General features: G+C 37.7%; 1 protein-coding gene and 1 pseudogene across 9 annotated transcripts in view; both read right to left on the reverse strand.

Annotated features, from left to right (window-relative positions):
• The window catches only part of GAS2 (growth arrest specific 2), a 167,725-nt gene that overhangs the window by 65,890 nt on the left and 80,070 nt on the right, over positions 1 to 21,765 (reverse strand). For all 9 annotated transcript variants that reach the window (XM_043451964.1, XM_043451968.1, XM_043451970.1 and 6 more), the window contains 2 exons: positions 17,634 to 17,697; positions 3,744 to 3,885 (listed from right to left, as the gene is read on the reverse strand). In XM_043451964.1, coding sequence (XP_043307899.1) covers positions 3,744 to 3,885; positions 17,634 to 17,697 — 206 coding nt within the window. The remainder of the gene's footprint in view (positions 1 to 3,743; positions 3,886 to 17,633; positions 17,698 to 21,765) is intronic.
• Positions 5,327 to 6,105, reverse strand: LOC122430971 (annotated as a pseudogene).

The following is a 21,765-nucleotide window of genomic DNA, read 5'->3' on the forward strand; positions in this document are numbered from 1 at the left end:
ATCAGGACATCTGGGGAATAAATTAATCTGAATGACTCCACTGTGTTCTGTTCCTCTTAGGATGTCTTGCTTGATTAAAGAAGGTGGGATGTATTACCACATTAAGGGTAACCTATTTTTTTCCCCCAATTTTCCACAAATCTCCTAAGTAGCAAACAAGGAAATGTGAAGACGCATTGAAAGTTTCTAAACTGGCAGTTATTGTTGGAACTATTCACTGGAATATGACATTTTAACACAGGTCTGTGTCTCTTTTTTTTCTCCTTCTTTACTCTTTTCTCCATTTTTTTCTTTTTCTTCTTCACTATTCTTCTTTACTCTTTTTTTCCCCTCTTTTTTGATATAAAAAATTTCTCTAGAGTATAAATATTCAATATTATTAAATAAACACAGGAACTTTGCAAGCAATATTTTATACCCCCACTCTAAAGCACATGCTGGAGTATGTGAACTGCAACTCCCCAATGGCTATCTATGCCTCATATGCTGGGAAGCCGTTACCATATGAACTATTTCTTTTTCATATTTGACATATGAAGCTCTGATTTAAACCATTAGTGAGGCCCAAATGGTTTTTCTCTCTGTTCTACTGTCCCTGAAATAAAACACTTTGGTGAAAAACTCTCACTTAAACAGAATGCAAATATTTCAGTGCAGTTTCCCCAGTGTAGAATGAAGGAGACTTTAACAGGCTTCTGTGGCCAAAGAAGCATGGAAAATTCCAGGTTAAACAAGATCTTATTATAGAACTCATTAGTGCCTTTCATATGCCAGACTGCATTGCCAAACTCTAGGTAGGGACTATAGTAAGCTGTATTTCTTAAACTAACCTATCCATGGAATTATTCATGCCATGGGCCATCTGGTGGTGTGAGCGTTTGATTAAACATTCTTTGAGAAATGCTGGTTTGAAGACTGCACACACAGCATTAGCTGGCAACAATACATAAGAATCCACTTAGCACATTTTCTACATTCGATGAAAACCCCCTAACTATACAGACGGTTATGTTCCCAAACCCTGAAAAACTTCAAAGGGAGTTTAAAGATTCTCAAAGCCCTTCCCTGTTTCCAGCTGCGAGAGCAGAACTTGGCATCGCGAGAGCAACCACAGAATGAGTCTTGCCATTTTGAAGACAGTCCCTAACTCACGAACGTGCTCTGAACTGGGTTATTGGTAAAACTTCTCCAAAATCCTTTTCATAGCTGTTCCACCACCTTCTTCCCCTGTCCTTCTCCCCTTCTCAAGGATGAGGGGTGGCCACACAGGAGACTAGCTGGTGAAGAAAGGGGACCACTCTAGCTGCTTTGCCCAGGCTCAGGTAAACAGCCCTAAGGGGCAACATCTCCTCCTCCTTCTGCTAAATTACAGCAGAGTTGAGAAATGCACATTTTCTCCAGAGCATACGGCCATTCCAGATAAACAGAAAAAGGGAGAATCTTTTTTAAGCTTTGATTACTCACATTAACAATGTATCCAATTAGCATGGCACTAGATATAGCTGAATAAAATGTGGTCCTCTTTTGAGAACAAAGGCAGTACCTAGAGAAGAATAGGTATTTATGCCCAATATGATAAACACTTCACTAAATGTATAAAAACACTTGAGGAACCAAGGACACATTTGTCAGCTTTACTGGGAATGAGAGATGCCAAGAAAACTTTCTATAGAAGACCACACAACCTGCATTTTAGAAGATGAAAGGGTGTCTAAAAGTAGCAATCAAAAATGAGAAGGGTGAGGAAAGCAAATGAGGAAAAACACAGGGTATAAAATAATCCTTGGGCATTTGGGCTTAGAGGACACGTTTACGATAGATACATTACTATGCAAGAATGAACCCAGAGTGTAAAAAAGGCTGGGAAAGACAAAATGGGCCACAACATGGAGGCCTTATGTGACACGTACATGAGTTTGGGCTTTACCCTGGCCATTATAAGAGCTCCTATAAAACTTTAATCAATTCTGAATTCCCTTTAGGTTGATCTTTCTGGTAGCAATAATGCTTGTGGAGAATTAAGAGAACAGAGTGGTCAACAGTGTCAGATACACCGGAAAGTGGTCTCATAATTTGAGGACTAAAATATTCATTTGATTCACTAATTCATTCATAAGGAGGTTAAGGGTGATGCTGGCCAGACCTCTGACTATAATGCATTAAAGAAAGTGAATGAAGGTAACGGCTTAGACGAAAAGGACTAAGATCAAACAGAGTAGCCCCAGAAAAACACTTTTATAAGAGACTAAAAGGAAGATCTTACTCTAAATGAAGTCTAATCAAAAAAGCATAATTGAGAAAAAAGAAAAATTGTTCTTATCAATATATAATGTGCCATTACATACTATTAAAGCAAAGTTACTCAACTACCCTACAAAATAAAAATGCAATAGTAGGATGGAAGGCATGTGACTGATCTTTAAAAACATTCCTGTGATTTTAACATCCTTTAGGTGCATTATATTGAAATGCCCTGCCTGTCCTTTCATTTCTGACTTGACTGAACATAGGAAAACTAAATTAAACTGGTGTCGGATAAGATAGCTTGATGGGCTAAGTGTATATGTGCTGTCCTTAGCAGAAGTGAGAATTCTTAATCTGTCAGACAAATTGTTATATTTCTGTTCATCTAAATCTGCAATATAGGTTATAGTGTCACATGAAAGAGAATAAAAGGTGGGGGGGAATCTTTCTATATCCAACAGCACCAATCAGTCATTTCCCCAGATCTTTTCAGTTCAGGCCCTAGGGAAAGAAACTCTCAGCTAAGAGCCAGCTGTCCTTTTCAGTTCTGCCTATTCCTCATTATGGTTGGTGCTAACTTCTAAGAACCCTCCCCATGTACGTGAGACATACTGTACATATTGTACCAAGGGATCTTATCCGTGTATGTGAGACATACTTCAGTCTAACATCCCCAAAGTTTCCATTTTTCATAAAACCCAGAGGCAGTTTTGACATTTACACTCAAAACATATGTGCTGAGAAGTAAATGCATCCATGTAATCAGACACACCACTAACAACCAAGAACGACTTAAGAGACAACAGAAGTAGCCAGAGAATTTTACTTCATCCTGTTTACTGTTTCACCCAGAATCTGTTTTCTGTATGAGGATGTAATGAAAATATGTCCTAATCTGCCAAAGACGGTGACTCAAGGACTCTGTTAAGTAGAGGGAGGGTGACCTCAGAGAGTTAGACAAAATTGGGTTGCAATCTAAGCTTCTCTCTTCCTCTCAGCACGTAATTCAACTTCAAGTCTTAGGTTCCTCAATAAGAAACCTGCCTAACAAAATCACCTGAAGAACAATGGCAGACCACCCCCCACCCTAGTGCAGAGTCAGTAAAGGACAATTATCTTCTCTATTGCATTTTGCCTTTCCTTCTTTAACAGTCCTTAAGATTCCATGCCTTCAGATTTCTTATCAATGAACAAGGGAGCAGGAACCAATAGTATCAAGGCTTAAGTGTTTTCAAAGACAATCTTCAGGAGCTGCACTTATTATCCTAAAATTTAAGGTACTACTCAGCAGAATTAAGTGATGCTGTACTTTAAATAAGACAAGTGGCTCAGTTTTGAATCTTGAAATGAATTGCAGGACTATGAACTTTCTCATAGACTCTACAAGAAATTTCAGTAACACTGGAATAGGTAGAGGTGAGACAGGAGACTGAATAGAATGAGTTTTGAAGTTCAAAAAGGAGCAAGTACTGGTAAGAAACCTGATGAATTTTACTTACTGCATCATCCAATAAGTTTCCTGTACTCTTCTTTCCAGAAGACTTTGAAGAAGGAGAAGGTGAAGGAGAAGGGGCAGAGAGTGTTTCTTCTTGTTCTATCTCTTTTTCCAATTTTATCAAACCAGGAGGTTCCACACCATACCTTTTTAAAAGACATCAGACAAGTAAATATGCATAACTTATAATAATGATACAGTTGACATACATTGCATTAAATTATGAACACCATAGGACCAAAGTGCTAACTTTTCAAAATAACACTAATTTCTTTTCTGGCATTCTGGTAGGTACTTAAATTGGCACCCTTTAAAGCAGGAAAAAAAAATTTATATATATACATACATACATACACATACATATATACATATAAAAATTATATATATATATACACATACATTTGTATATATACACACACACATATGTTTACATGTTTACAGCTATATGTGCTCAGGGTCCTCAGTTGCTTAGTTGTGTCTCTTTTGCGACCCCCTGGACTGTAGCCTGCCTGGCTCTTCTGTCCATGGAATCTTCCAGGCAAGAATACTGGAGTGGGTAGCCGTTTCCTCCTCCAGGGGATCTTCCCAACCCAGGGATCGAACCCATATCTCTTGCGGCTCCTGTGCTGGCAAGCAGATTCTTTACCACCGCACCATCTTGGAAGCCCTCCTGGTTCACAGACTGTGTCTTTTTGCTGGCACCTCGTGTGGCAGAAAGGGTAAGGGGTCTCTGTGAGGTCTCTTTTATAAGAGCACTGATCCCACTCATGAGAACTCCCTCCTCATCCCCAAAGCCCTGCTTCCTCATATCATCATAGCAGGCATTAGGTTTCAACAAACTATTTGGGGGGGACACAAACATTAAGCCCAGTCTAAAGTCCTAACTTCTAGTCCCTAATTTCAGAATGTGACTGAATTTGGAAATAGAGTCTTTCCAAGGAGGTAATTAACGTAAAATGAGGTCATTAGGGTGGGGCCTATCCCAATATGTCTGGTATCTTTATAAGAAGAGGAAATTTGGACACAGACAAATACAGAGAGATGTCCATGTGAACATGCAGGGACATGACCATCTACCAGCCAAAAGAGACACCCTGGAAGAAACCAACCCTGCGGATACCTTGACCTCAGACTGTAAGAAAAGAAATTTCTGTTTAAGCTATGCAATCTGTGGTACTTTGTTAAGGCACCCTAGCAAACAAATGCCGTCAAGAATTTGCCAAAGTTTCATTAGTCACTGGCATTCTGCTATAACTTTTAGAGGAAACTTACACTCTAGAAAACCAAAAATGTTAAATTTTATGTCAAAATATCTGTTGGGCAGATTTTTAATTTTCAATACATCATTTTATAGTGAAATGTCATTAACATTTTAACATAATTTTATTGCAATACTGAATAATTCTCTGGAATTTATCTTTTATGTTTTTTCTTTTCTAAATGAGATTAAAATCTGTTAATAGTAAAAGGAGTGTATACTTTATAATATAGTACACAGCATATAAATAAAATCTTAAAAGTATTTAATAGTTAATTACATCTCAACATTTAGTACTTAATGAATCAGTTTCTATATACCGCTTTCAATCATTTTCTATTAATTGCTTCCAAAACCTGCAAAGGCATAAAAGAGGTTGAGGATATCCAAGCAGAGGCTGATAGCAGCTAATACATACTCTTCAGGTGACAGCCTATACATCAGTGTGTGTGTCATAGATGATGAATCTGCAGAAAAGAAGGAACCCCAAGGGGCTTCCCAGGTGGCACAATGATAAAGAATCTGCCTGCCAATACAGGAGATGCAGGAGACACGGGCTTCAGTCCCTGGGTTAGGAAGGTCCCCTGGAGAAGGAAATGGCAACCCACTCCAGTATTCTTGCCTGGAAAATCCCATGCACAGAGGAGCCTTGCAGGCTACAGTCCATGGGGTTGCAAAGAGTCGGACACGACTGAGCACACATACACAGAAGCCAAATCTAACTCCATTGTTTCGCCATAAAAAACATCTTCAAGGTTCCTGACAAGCACAAAATCCACAAGTCAGAAAATAGGCCTGCTCCAAATTTGCTGCACTCTCTCTCAGATTGCAAAGTATACACAGTTGAACCAGGAAATACTGCACGGGTCAGTATAAAATCTTGCAGGACAATATATACATCACAGAAAGTAACAATGAAGGCCACAGTCAGAGCTTCCAACAGGATAAATACAAAAAGCAGGTATGGGTTAAGGGGAAGCTTAGGTCTGTTTAAAGTCATGGCTAAAATCAGACCCAAAGATCCAAGAGAAAACACCAAAATTAAGGCCAGGCTTTCATGGACAAAGGTCCATTTGGTATTAAAAAAAAATGCGGATGTCATTGTAGTTAAAAGTTAGTTACAGCTATATATAAAAATATATATGAACAGACTCGTAAGAACGTACAAAAATAAATTAAAAGTCTCCATGTAATACATTGATGAGTCAATAACATGAATTACCATGTTTTAGATTTTAGATTTTACTAGCTTAAATTTCAAATTTTAGATTTTAGATTTTACTAGCTTTAAATTTCAAATTTTGGATTTACTAGCTTTAATGATATTAGTGCTGTAACTGAACTCCTATTTTGAATATAAATTTTTTAAAGATGGAAATAAAGTCAGAGTCAAGTTGAAAACAGCAAACTTTCCAAATAAAAGTTCTTAAATGAATTTATAGAGAATAAATTCACTGTTAATTGTATAACTTTATGTACTCAGAATAATGTAGAATGGGTTACACAGCATCATAGATTATGCTCTCAGGAACAACATAATGAAAGCATTTATAGTGTTAGTGAGAAAGAAAATGAATACAGAGAAACAGAAATGATTTAAAATAACAATATTTTAAAATTATATGCTGTAAATTTTAAATGTCACAGCAGTTTAAAGACAGAGATATAGTTGTTAATAACATTCATGTCTCTCCTAATCATATTTTCCTTAGAGTAAATATGAAATTGATTTGATTTCCTAAATGCATATCAATTGTATATTATAATGCCTAGATGGAGGATACCAAAGATAATTCAAGAGGATCTTTGCGTTCATGTAGTTATATCCTTTCAGTTTTATAGAATAAATAAAACAGATCCAGAGAAAATACAGAACTAGCTAGGAGCAGGACAAAGACACGATACAGGTTTTCTGACTTCAGGTTTTCTCTGATATTTCAATCAGGTGATCACATGTTAAAAAGAGGAGGAAAAAGTCACTTGGCAATTAAAAAAAAATAGGCTATGGATTGCCTACAAAGTAAATAATCTATATAGAGAGAATAAATATGTTGGCAATATGTCCAGTACCTTAGTGTGAGTGAATAGCATATTAAAAACATTGTTAAATGTAAAAGTTTAGATTATCACTCTCCTGTTCTAATGGTTTGTTCATTTAACTGACATCACACACACGTCAAGTGCTCTTTGAGATCTGGAAAACATACCAGAATTTGGTACAAAACAGTTTTAACTGGCACAACTCAAATAATAATTGCTGTTTTGATAACTGCTTCTAGTGAACAGAGTAATTTTTAGCTACATAAATCATTAGCTAAAAGACTTTAGGCACTATTTATCACATTTCAGACCTTTTAAACAGATTAGCCAGTTAATAGGACGTTTGTAGAAACATGCAATTGACTGCAGATTCTGTAACAGTAGAGACCACTGTCTGATTCACAGCCGCCTCAGCAGATAGTGCAAATCCTGGCACACAATAGATACTTAATAGCTACTGTTTGAATGGAAAAAAAACCCTGGATTTTCCTATAACAATGTGTTCAGGTTCCAGAAATGAGTCAGAGTTCATTGTTTTGGATCTTTAAATGTGTATCACTTTAATAAAACATATCAACATTAAATGTAAATAGGTGCCTTATCCCTAAAAAGTATTCTTCTAGAAGACTTTAAACCTTATTCAAAACTAAAATACATTTTTAACTTTCTAGAGCTCACTAATTACACTTTACTCAACACAGCGTCTCATACTGTTGACAAGTACCAACAATATTCACTTGGCAATCTGGGTATCATTTTTCCAAGGCAGACTTGAGCTGACTGTGCCATTAACCTACTCTTTAAATTTAGCAAATCACCTAACCTCTAAGAGTCTGTTTTCTATCAGGAAAACAGAGGTGAAAGTGACCTGTCCTAGAAGTCTGATGTAGCAGAAGAGGGGGAGAGAGGGGGGAGGCAGGGAAGGAGGGAGGAAGAAGAAAATTAAAAGAATAACTGTAAACTGAACGTCTTCCATGTGTCTGGACCATTGGGGCATCTTGATACACATTATTTCTGAGTCTCAGTTTTATTTCATGAAAAAATGAAAATTATAACTCCTGTGTTTCAATACAGTCAAAAGGAATGAAACAGTATCCATTACACACCCAGTACAGTGTCTGACACAGGGCACCATCTCTGAAATGACTATTGATAACTGATGTATCAAAGTTTGCACAACCAGGAAACTGCAACATTGAGGTGATTTTGCTGAAGTTTTAATTTTTAAAAATATATTATGCCATCCAATGACATAATGAAACAGCCTCATAATTAAGGTGTAGTGTTATTTATTATGAGAAATGGGATACTCCCGCTATATCAATAAACATGGATGTCACAATCATCAGCAATTCCAGTCCTTTAATATGAGCTCCTGAGCCCTAAGAGCACTCAGGAAGGAAAGGATTACCTGTGAGCCAACAGCCATTAGACTGCAACCCCAAGGAAGCTCAGGATGTGAAAAACAGGATACTGGCCCCAGATAGCTGAGATGCATGTGATAAGGAATGATTTCAGTGAGCCCAGACTTTTGCATCTTCTCATATATAGAAAAACACTAAATTCCTTAACCTGAGATATCTGGCTTCCTTTAATTAAAAATAATCTTTTGATGTTCAGACTGTATGTGTGTGTGCTAAGTCGCTTCAGTCATATCGGATTCTTTGCAACCCTATGGGCAGTAACTTGTCAGACTCCTCTCTCCATGGGATTCTCTAGACAAGAATCCTGGAGTAGGTTGCCATGCTCTCCTCCTGAACCAGGGATCAAACCCGGGTCTCCGTCTCCTGCTTTGGCAGACTGGATCTTTACCATGGGCCACCGGGAAGCCCATGATGTTCAGACTACTTGCCCTTTGGGGTAAAACTTCTACTTAACCTGGCTCCTCCCCCTGCCTCCTTGGAGCAGTTCTCTCAGAGTCACTTGAGATGTTGGCTCCCAGGCATGAAATCCTAAAATTCCCACTGCATAAAGCATAACTCTCAGCTTTTAGGTTGTGAATATTTTTCAAGTTTACAATATTATTTGTATCTTTTACCAAAAACTCACATAGGCTTCCTTTAAATTAATTTTCTCAGAATTGTGGGATAGCAGGAATATCTCAATGCTGAAGCATAGCAGAAGTTATAAATTAATTTTTGCTACTAAGTCGCTGGATGAACTTCACCAGGCAATCCTTTTTAATCCCTCTAGACTTATTTAAATTCTTAGTTCCAACAAGGTATTTTTTGTTATATTTAATATTCTTAAGAGAATAACATAAACTGGGCAGTGATGCTAGAGGAATTTAACACACTAGAATTCACAGCCAATTAAAAGTCAATCATATTGGAAAATATAAATTAGGTCAATTGGAAAATATGATTTCATTTGTAATTGTAGGTAGATTCATGCCACCTTTTAGAAACAGGTTGGCTGGGTTGAACATTTTTTTTTCCTTTTAATGTTTTAATAAAATGAAATAATGTGAAAAATGTTTATTAAAGTACCAACAGGTTCCACTCCATGTCCGAAACAAAACAAAGTTTGAATGAAGTAGAAAACAACACCACATATGGAAAACTGTGACCTGGAGATTTTTCTTTATCTGGGAATGCTGAAAATTAGCTATGCCACTGAACATAGAAAATCAACACTAAGCCCCAAATCTCTGCTTATACTGGCTTTTGAATACTTCAAGCTGTATAAGGTATAGTCAGCCAATCCTGAAATACACACTTAAGTACGACTCATTGGCTTCCTGTCTGTCTGGAGATGTCAACAGGCTGTAAATCATGAAATTCCCCTTGGGTAAGGGCCCTGCACCTGAAGCCAACTTAGTCACTGAAAGGTCTATTTTTTTGCTCTCCAAAAAGCTGCTTCATTCTGGTTTCCATGATTAACCCTATCCCACGCTACATTTTGATTTTGTCTAAACGGTTTTCAAAAATATATACTGCTGCCTATTCTCATTCAACTACAAGATTTCAAAGCTTTGTAGGAGAAGGAGCAGCTCTTGCTTTCAAACTGAATAAGGGTCAGCTACTGCTGTATAGGGCTTCCCTGGTGGCTCAGCTGGTAAAGGATCTGCCTGCAATGCGGGAGACCTGGGTTCGATCCCTGGTTTGGGAAGATCCCATGGAGAAGGGAAAGGCTACCCACTCCAGTATTCTAGCCTAGAGAATTCCATGGACTGTATAGTCCTTGGGGTTGCAGAGTGAGACAAGACTGAGCGTCTTCCACTTTCACTGTTGTCTATCCTCGCCCGATTACAAGATTTCAAAACTTTGTAGCAGAAGGAGCAACTGTTGCTTTCAAACTGAATACGGGTCAACAAAAGACAGCAAAAAGGTTGCGTCTGCTAAAACCAAATCTTTTTATCTGTAAACCCCAGTGATATGAAAGTAGGGAGAATACTGAAAGAGCAGTGTCGTTATCATCATTTTTGGTCTCATTCAAAAAGTGCTAGGGAAAGGGCCTTATGGTTAATAACTTTATGATGAGATCTTAGAAATAGACTTTACATTTTTCTGACATAGGATATAACTTTTGAGATTGGTCTAGATGAAATAATTGAGCCTCCAAACTAAGCCCCAAACTAGAAAATTTACTCAAATTATTTACTAGATGATAATTTTCAAAGAAAAGACATCTAGGGCCTATATTCAGAGAAGGCAATGGCACCCCACTCCAGTACTCTTGCCTGGAAAATCCCATGGGCATAGGAGCTTGGTGGGCTGTAGTTCATGGGGTCGTGAAGAGTTGGACACAACTGAGCTACTTCACTTTCACTTTTCACTTTCATGCATTGGAGAAGGAAATGGCAACCCACTCCAGTGTTCTTGCCTGGAGAATCCCAGGGACAGAGGAGCCTGGTGGGCTGCCGTCTATGGGGTCACACAGAGTCGGACACGACTGAAGTGACTTAGCAGCAGCGGCAGGACCTATATTATTAGACCTGGAGGGATAAAGTTTAGACATTCCCCTTTCTTAAGGCATATAACAGATCACTTATAGATTCTTGCAAGATAGTTTTTGCCCCATTTTTATTCTGCTTTAAAGTCTGGATGGAAGTTTCACTCAAATGAAAACAAATTTTATTCTTAGCAGTAAGAGTCAAGTTCTTTAAATAGGATGAGTTAACTAATAAGCCTGGTATAAGAATATTTTCTTTTAAGTAACATTTCATTATGTCACTAATTAAAATGGGAAATATTCACAAAGTATATTTCTTTTGAATGGTCATAAATTTTGTTCAAAATGAAGCACTCAAAAATAAAAATAAAAAGCTTCCCTCTGATGTCGACTATTCATCATAGCCCCAAACAAAAATAACAAAAGTTCTTTTTTACTTTTATCATAAAGCTAATCTTAATTTTTCACTCTTAAAAAAAGGCTGAATTCATAGTAACTTTTTTTAAATAATGAATATCAAAACACTCTCATTAAACAGATTTTTGAGGTTTTACTGACCTGTTTTTGCTGAGTGTTTTACTTTGCAGAAGGCAAACATGAATATTTTACACAGAGAAACTGACATGGTTTCTGAAATATTAACAGAGGGATTTCACAGTGATGATACCTCTTTGTAGTTGAAAATAAAGAGAAGTTTTACCCATGAGAGCAAAAATAAGTGGTCTCATTCTCCCATTTCAGAACTCAGAGAAGCCCACAGCTCTCAAGAGAGCTTTACAGAGGGTTCCCAGGCAAGGAATAGGGCAGAGAATTAGAAACTTTTAGTTAATCATTTCTGAAGTGATGCTTTTAAAATGACATTTATGTAATCTTGAGAAATAAATATTTCAGATCAAATATAAAAAAGCATTATCTATCAGTAGAAAAAGTACAAAATTCGCAACATTGTGTTGGGATTTTGTCATGGTCAAACTGCATCTGTTGTGTGTACAAATTAATGTTGTTGATTTTTGAGAGCTCTCCAAACAACACTTCTAGTTTTGGTTAATGCCATCTTAATTCAATAATGCTATCCTAATTCAACACCATGGAAAAGTAAAAGGGAAAGGAAGCACATACAATAATCTAGATAAAGGTTTACTATGTCAAAACAAAAATCTCGGAGTAAAATAAGATGAGAATGATGAATTTGCCTTTTGTTCCCTTCAACTATTATGCTTCAACATAGGACTAAGGTAGTATTGTTTGGGTGTACTGGCTTACTGTTTTTAAAGCACAATTGAACTTCCACTAAAATTTTAATAAAATCTTCAAATGTGTCCAAAGAGAAACTTACACAGACATTTATACTTAAATGTTCATTCTATCCATTTGGGTATTCAGCTATTTAACTTTATGCGGCATACAAAAGTAACACCCTGAATAATCTCTCAGCATATTTTCTCTTTTTCATGGTAAGTGCACAATATTTCACAGCACTCAAGTAGGTTAGGAAGATAAAAAGCAAAATTTGCAAATTGAACACTGTAATGTGTTGTCTTAATCCTTTGATCGCTGCTTTGTGAAATGAGTAAAATTTTTATAATGCAAATAATCTCTGCTTTTACTAGTACACATGGTCATAAGTGTGATTAGAAATGTAGCCACCCATTCTTGTCAATAATAGTGATAATGAAAATAATAATAATAAAGGCAGAGGAAACCTTTGGAGGGATAGCTACATTTATGGCATAGATTGTGATGATAGTTTCATAGATGTATGAAAGTGTAGTCGCTTAGTCGTGTCCGACTCTTTGTGATCCTATCGACTGAATATAGCTGCCAAGCTCCTCAGTCCATGGGATTTTCCAAGCAAGAATACTGGAGTGGGTTGCCATTTCCTTCTCCAGGGAATCTTCAGGACCCAGGGGTTGAACTCACGCCTCCAGTATTGAAGGCAGGCTCTTTACCGAAACTTCATCGAGTTGTTTACTTTAAATAGGTACAGATTTTGTACGTTAATCATATATCAATAACACGTCTTTAAAAAATAAAGGGAGCAATCCAAAATCACAATTTTAAAATATTTGAGGAAAAACAGACACAAAACACTTCATATAATGCTTCACCTTCAAATTGACCAGGCCATTATGATTCCCTTTCCTTAACCAAGATGTTGTTTTATACACTATGGCAAGGGATTTTTCATGCCAGACTCAGAACTAGAGGAAAGGTGATTTCTAACAGGATTTTGTCATTGGGGGGCAAACTTTTCCTCTGATGACTTGATCATACTAAAAATGTTTAGTTCAGCAGGATTCCTAACAGAGTATTCAGTTAATAGCATAAATTCAAAAAACGAATCCAGAAAATAAATAAATGATGTACACTAAACAACAGGAAAATGACAACTCCCAGCTAATTCTGTAGAAAGTGGTCCTCCTGCTTTTTACCTCTATCAGTTCAGTTGCTCAGTCATGTCTAACTCTTTGCAACCCCTTGGACTGCAGCACATCAGGCTTCCCTATCCATCACCAACTATTGGACCTTGCTCAAACTCATGTCCATCAAGGCAAGTGATGCCATCCAACCATCTCACTGTCTGTCATCCCCTTATCCTCCTGCCTTCAATCTTTCCCAGCATCAGAGTCTTTTCCAAGGAGTCAGTTCTTCGCATCAGGTGGCCGAAGTATTAGAGTTTCAGCTTCAGCACCAGGACTTCAAATGAATATTTAGGACCGATTTCCTTTAGGATAGACTGGTTGGATCTCCTTGCAGTCCAAGGGACTCTCAAGAGTCTTCTCCAACACCACAGTTCAAAAGCATCAATTTTTTGGCGCTCAGCTTTCTTTATAGTCCAACTCATCCATACATGCTGCTGCTGCTGCTGCTAAGTCGCTTCAGCTGTGTCCCACTCTTTGTGACCCCATAGATGGCAGCCCACCAGGCTCCTCCGTCCCTGGGATTCTCCAGGCAAGAATGCTGGAGTGGGTTGCCATTTCGTTCCAATGCATGAAAGTGAAAAGTGAAAGTGAAGTCACTCAGTTGTGTCTGACTCTTCGCGACCCCATGGACTGCAACCTACCAGGCTCCTCCGTCCATGGGATTTTCCAGGGAAGAGTACTGGAGGGGGTTGCCATTGCCTTCTCTGCATCCATACATGACTACTAGAAAAACCATAGCTTTGACTAGACAGACCTTTGTTGATAAAGTAATGTCTCTGCTTTTTAATATGCAGTCTAGGTGGATCATAGATCTTTTTCCAAGGAGCAAGCATTTTTTAATTTCATGGCTGCACTCACCATCTGCAGTGATTTTGGAGCCCCTCAAAAATAAAATCTGTCACTGTTTCCATTGTTTCCCCATCTATTTGCTATGGAGTGATGGGACGGGATGCCATGATCTTAGTTTTTTGAATGTTGAGTTTTAAGCCAGCTTTTTCACTCTCCTCTTTCACTTTCATCAAGAGGCTCTTTAGCTCGTCTTCGTTTTCTGCCATAGGGTGGTGTCACCTGCATATCTGAGGTTATTGATATTATTATTATTCTCCTGGAAATCTTGATTCCAGCTTGTGCTTCATCCAGTCTGGCATTTTTCATGATGCATTCTGCATATAAGTTAAATAAGCAGGGTGACAATAGACAGCCTTGACGTATATGACAATATACTCCTTTCCCAATTTGGAACCAGTCTGCTGTTCCATATCTGGCTCTAACTGTTGCTTCTTGACCTGCATACAGATTTCCAGGAGGCAGGTAAGGTGGTCTATTAGTCCCATCTCTTGAAGAATTTTCCACAGTTTGCTGTGATCTGCACAGTCAAAGGCTTTGGTGTAGTCAATAAAGCAGAAGTAAATGTTTTTCTGGAATTCTCTTGCTTTTTCAATGATCCAGCAGATGTTGGCAATTTGATCTCTAGTTCCTCTGCATTTTCTAAATCCAGCTCGAACATCTGGAAGTTCACAGGTCACGTACTGTTGAAGCCTGGCTTGGAGAATTCTGAGCATTACTTTGCTAGCATGAGATGAGTACAATTGTGTGGTACTTTGAACATTCTTTGGCATTGCCTTTCTTTGGTATTGGAATGAAAACTGACCTTTTCCAGTCCTGTGGCCACTGCTGAGTTTTCCAAATTTGCTGGCATATTGAGTGCAGCACTTTCACAGCATCATCTTTTAGGATATGAAATAGCTCAGCAGGAATTCCATTACCTCCACTAGCTTTGTTTGTAGTGATGCTTCCTAAGAATCACTTGACTTCACACTGCAGGATGTCTGGCTCTAAGTGAGTGACCACACACACCATAATGGTTATCTAGGTCATGAATATCTTTTTTGTGTAGTTCTGTGCATTCTTGCCACCTCTTCTTAATATCTTCTGCTTCTATTAGGTCCATAGCATTTCTCCCCTTTATCGTGCCTATCTTTGCATGAAATTTTCCCTTAGTATCTCTAATTTTCTTGAAGAGATCTCTAGTCTTTACCATTCTATTATTTTCCTCTATTTCTTTGCATTGATCACTGAGGAAGGCTTTCTTATCTCCCTTTGCTATTCTTTGGAACTCTGCATTCAAATGGGTATATCTTTCATTTTCTCCTCTCCCTTTAGCCTCTCTTCTTTTCTCAGCTATTTGTTTTACCTCTATAACAACTTTCAGAGTCATGCCTATTTGACCCACATATTTAGGTTATCAAAGTAACAAAATTGAATATGCCATTTCAGAATATTCTAATGACATAATTAAAATAAACAAGTACACAGAAAAGTTTTCTGCCTAATCTAATACACAGGAACTCTAGACAACCTTTTACTCTAGCATTTCAGGGGTAGCAGCTCATTTACTGAGCTTCTACTTTGTGTGTATTCCTGCCTCTTATATTTTTTGAACTTGTTATTGCAGTATAGTTGATTTACAATGTTGCTTTAGTTTCAGGCGTGCAGAAAAGTGAATCAGTTATATATATATATATAAAACTCCATTCTTTGTAGAATTTTTCCCATAAAGGCCATTACAGAGTATAGAGTAGAGTTCCCTGTGCTACAGTAGGTTCTTATTAGTTAACTATTTTATATGTAGTAGAGTTTATATGTCAGTCCCAATCTCCCAATTTATCCCTCCCACCTTATTCCCTGGTAACCATAAGTTTTTCTACATCTGTGACTCTACTTCTATTTTGTAGGATCACCTTTCTCAGGGATATCTGCTGAGCCCAAAGACTCAAGGCTGAGCCCTCTGACTCAAAGCTGTTTGTCCTGCAGGCCGGCAGGATTATGCATGGTGAAGGAGAGGTTTAGCAGAGTCTTAGAAGCAACAGAAACCTTTGTCTTGCTCCCTCACAGGACCCAAGAGAGTGACGGAAGGAGAGTGGGGTCTTAAGGACTCAGACACTATGAACTAAGCCTGAGCAGGAGAGGTGTGAGCAGACAGAGGGCTAGAGGACCCGCTCCAGAGGCTGTCCCACAGCAAAGCTGGGGAACCTGTAGCAGGGAACAGGGGCATCCTTAAGGATCTCAAAGTGATTTTTTCACTTCTTGTTGAGTGGAGCCTCATTCCTATTTAATTAGAATTGCTTTCAAATAAAAAACATCTTTCTCTCATCCAATTACTATGGCAAAGTAAAATCCATACCTGATGAACAATTTGTTAAGATTATGTTGACTATGATGTTTTAAAGAACGTGGGATTACTTCTGATTACAGTTGATCTGTTGGATCGAAAAAAGGGGGGGCTTTCATTGGCACCAAGTTTTCTGCCCATTGCTGTAATTTCCTGATGTACACACCTTGCATTTTATTTTCCGTGATTTTCCTTGTAGTTTTCCTTTTGAGAATTAACACCCAGAGCAAGCTCTTACTTTATCTTATTAATTCATCTTATCTCAACACTACAAGTATACCCTGGACTGGATGAGAAAACATCACCTAATTAATTCTGAAGTTTTACCTTGCATCAAGATTTATTCAAATATTTATATCTTCTTTTGTAATTCTTTGGGCTCTGTAAAACTGTCAGAAGCCTTGTTTGATGAAAGGAAACCAAATCAAGTCAGCTGAGCTAATAAAGTCCCTTCCCCTGATTATTTAGCTATGGTTATGACTTCTACAAGTTCTTTTGGTTTTTCTTTTTAGAAGAAAAATATTCCAAAGATGTCTCTACATATGAAGGATTATATTCTATGCCTTTTTCCAATCAAAATATGGAGAGTAATTATAGACCTATTCATCCACTCAGGAATAGAAACTAAAAAGAACTGAGGGATCAGCTGCTAAACGGGGAAAGTGAGGAAAAAGAAACAAAAGAGGAGTCTGACAATTATTAAAGACCAAACAGGAAGAGAGTGGTGAAGGAGTTGGGAGACAGAGAGAGAATAATAGGAATCAACTTTCCACGAAGGGAAGTGTAATTGTCACATAGGACTTCACATACAATATTCTCTCCAATCTCCCAAGAAAGAGTTGCAGGGGAAATATATTCATTTAAAAGATATTTAGAAAATGTTTAGACATAGTGAGCTGGACAATAAGGTCACGATGTGAAGAATATTGGAGGTCCATTTTTAGTTTGAATAGTTGTTCTCGAGATGTTCATTCATACTGATCATCTTTGAAGAAGTTGCTCCTCAACACCTAGGTTAAATATCAGCAATGAAAAACCAGCAAGCTTCTGAGTTGCTTGGATCCTGAGCTGGTCCACATCTCACATAGCAGTAGCAGTATGACCTACCTGGCTGCAATCCGGCCAAGCTCTAGCAAACAGAGACACACTTCTCTGGGTTGCTTGTGGAGGACTGAAAAACAAGACGAAGGTGGACACTTTTACAATAGAAGGGATTGGACAGCAGCTCAATGGGGAACATGCTTGACCCCCCTCATCCCTCAGGATATGTGAGCTAGTCTTCATTCTGACATTCACAGAAACCATCCTATCCCATAGTACACTTAGATCTACTGAAGTCCTAAAGCAGTTTTCAAACTCTTTGCCCAGCTTCCCTACCAAAAATAATGAGCCTCAGGAATCTCACTCTATAAATAGTTTCTTCAGTTAGTCAATATTTGTATGTGAATATTAAAAACATATGTAGTTATGATTCTGATGTAAATAGCTGATGAATACTTAAAAACAGCAAACATAAGACTATGAAGCAAAGATTGTTTAAAACTCCTAACTCTATCTTCACCAGTGATTTTAGCAGAAATAATGCAATGAATAAGGATTAAAAATTACATATCACAGCCCTTTGTTATCCTCCAAACAATAATGGAAGGTGAGCTCTCTGGATCTTGATGTCTTCTCCTAATTTGATTATATTTTAGAAGGAAACACTTTCAACTGACTGAATTTTGTAAATATGTACAAATATATCCCGTCAGTCAGTTTTGGCCATAAAATGAGCAAATCAGAAGATGGTTCTTTGCAATAATATTTATTTTCTAATATAATCTGATTACTTAATAAATTTGCTTTACCAGTTTCTTTGGACACATTCAGTAATGTTGACAAGTAATATTTGCATTTGTTGAGGCTACCAGAGGAGTATGTGCTGCTCATATGTTTTTTTTCTTTTTAAACTAAGAGTAGAAAATTTTTTAAATGTTATTATATACAGTAACTAATAAAGACAACAGATATTAGGGGGAAAAGATTGTATTGAATGCTTGTAAAAGAATGCTGTTTATGTAGACACAATATCCTGATAAAAGAAAATATGAGCTTATTGATAAACTTTAAGAAAAATAGCAATATCGCTTCATCTGTTTTTGTGGGTTGGGGGGAGCCTTCCCTGGTGGCTTGGATGGTAAAGAGTCTGCCTGCAATGCAGGAGAACCGGGTTCAATCTCTGGGTCAGGAAGATCCCCTGGAGAAGGGAATGGGTACCCAGTCCAGTATTCTTGCCTAGAGAATTCCCCCGGGCAGAAGAGCCTGGTGGGCTACAGTCCATTGGGTCCCAATATACTGATAAAAGAAAACAGTAGCTTATTGATCAACTTTAGTATAAATAGCAATATTACTTCGATTCTTCTTTTAATTAATTGATTGATTGATTGATTGATTTTTGGCAGTGCTGGATCTGCACTGCGGGGCAGGCTTTTCTCTAGTTGCGGCAAGCAGCGGCTACTCTTCAGCTGCAGTGCATGGGCTTCTCACTGCAGTGGCTTCTTGTTGCAAAGCACGGGCTTTACGCAAGTGCACAGACTTCAGTAGTTGTGGCCTTTGGACCCAGTAGTTGCGGCTCCTGAGATCTAGAGCACAGGCTCAGTAGTTTGGGCACACAGGCTTAGTTGCTTCACAGCACATGGGATCTTCGCAGATCAGGGATCAAACCCATGTCTCCTGCATTGGCAGGCAGATTCTTCACCTCTGAGCTACCAGGGCAGCCCTGCTTCAATTCTCAAATACAGAATTTTATAATAATTTAATTTCCCAGCATTATTTCTATTCCCGCCCCCCCCCCAACTTAAATGTTTAATTTCTTCTCTCCACAGGCTATGGCAGGGCAATATTTGCCACTGACACCAGAATGGAATTTGTTGGGGCTGGGTGCTGAATAGAAAAATACATTTACTTAGATTGTGAAAGTGTATGATTTTACTTGGCTTTAAACAAATAAAAAATCATTATCTTGCTATAAAATGTAATCTTTAAAGCTTTTAAAATAAGTTCTAATATCATCAGCAATACTCATTAAAAAGAACTGATTATGGGAAATCTGAATTACAGAATAATTCCATTCTTGATAATATAAATTTGAGCTTCAGCTAACACGGTGAATTGTCATAAAACCCAGGTTGGGGAAGTCTAATATTACTTCTAACTAAAGGGGCTTTTTAAAAAGATATTTCGTACCTCTAATTTCAAGTGCACCATTAGATGACTCTGGCTGAATGATACAACTTTTGATATATTAAATCAACTTCAGTGCAATGAAACATATAGACTATAATACCACATGGAAATCAATTTCAAACAGAGAACAATAACAAACATCACAAAACAAAAGCAAATAAATGAAACTCAATCTTCCTATCTAGTTCATCAATTTCTTCTGATTTGGACTTTTTATCCTGTCAATGGGCTTTCCTTGTAGCTCAGTTGGTAAAGAATCTGCCTGCAATGCAGAAGACTTGGGTTTCATTCCTACGTTGGGAAGATTCCCTGGAGAAGGAAATGGCAACCCACTCCAGCATTCTTGCCTGGAGAATCCCATGGACAGAGGAGCCTGGCGGGCTACAGTCCACGGGGTCACAAGAGTCATACACGACTTAGTAACTAAACCACCACCACCACCACCCTGTCAGTGGTACAAAATAACAAATAGGAAAAGGGGGTACATGAAAGTTGAGGAGAGGAAGATGTTTAAGGCCCTGCTAACACGCTCATCTTCAGTGAGAACTGTGTGAAGCAAGTAGTTAAAGCTTCAGCAGACTTGGATATAATCTTGTGCATTTTGTGATGGAAACAGTGACAAAATATGAAAATTTTTAGTGAATGGACCAAACTGTGCCCATGAGCAGTCAATACCAATCACATAAAGCAACACCTGACCCAACTATCATAATTCTTTAACCAAATTACTTTGCTTATTTGGAGGACTCTATAAGCATTGGAAATGAACAGACATATTCTATGGAAAATAAAATTAATTCTGAAGAAAAAAAAATCATGTGGGTAATATGACAGTGTGGTATGTGGGGTGCATTGCTATTGCATGTCCAGCTATTGATTTAAAACAGCTTTTGCATGTCAACACTCAAATATCAGTTCTACCATGGACTCATTAGAAAATCAATTTGGAAAACTGAAAAGTAACTGCATGATTCTCCTTTTTATATCCTTAATATAACCAGCTTATAAAACTTAGAACAAATGCTCACTCAGCACCATTTCTTAGCAAAATGATAATAGAAAGATTATGTTTTACTTCCCAGTTTTCTTGGAAATGTTATCTTTAATAAAGCAGTTACTTCAAAACATACCCATAATATTGTCTTATCATGCCTGGTTCACAATGGCCACAAATATTAATATCATGTTTGATAAATAGTAAGCAATGAACGACTTAAATTTGCAGAGGGGATAACCTAGCACAATAATAAGAACAGAGTAGTTAGTTACTCAGTAAACACTAAGTCCCAAAATATCAAGGATGATAACCATCATGGATCATGACCATATCATGTGGTTATGATAGTGGTTGTAACAGTTAAGCTGAATAAAGGCTAAAATCTTACCTAGCATCTTTAGAAAATGCAAGAATTTACATCATGTGAATGTTTATTCAATTGTAAAAGCAAACACTCTTACCTTATTCTATAAAATTGAATTCAAGAGTCTTTAAGTATTATCTGTGCAATGTGCTGTGCTAAAGCACTTCAGTAATGTCAGATTCTGTGCGACCCTATGGAGTATAGCCTGCCAGGCTCCTCTGTCCATGGGATTCTCCAGGCAAGAATACTGGAGTGGGTTGCCATTCCCTTCTCCAGGGGATCTTGCCAACCCAGGGATCGAACCCAAGTCTCCTGTTCTACATTATACCAAAGAAGTGATTGTGTTTGCTTTTTGCACTCTAAACTAAAATTAACAGATGGAAAGAGTAGAGTGGCCATGGGATTCAAGCCACAAAAATCTGGTTCTGATGTGTGAGCTCTAAAATTTACTAGTTCCTAATTTGGGGAGATCATAAAATGTCAGTTTTCTGAGAAAAATAATGGTGTGTATCTTGCAATATTTTTGTGTGAGTTAAACAAAATATTATTTATTGTTATTCTTAGCCAGTGCTTGGCGATAGGAAAGACTTCTCAAAGTTAGTTTTCTTTCTTCATTATTATTACTTTTTGTTGTATATTATTAGCTTAAA

The sequence above is a fragment of the Cervus canadensis genome, chromosome 29, assembly GCF_019320065.1.
Source record: "Cervus canadensis isolate Bull #8, Minnesota chromosome 29, ASM1932006v1, whole genome shotgun sequence".
NCBI lineage: Eukaryota > Metazoa > Chordata > Mammalia > Artiodactyla > Cervidae > Cervus > Cervus canadensis.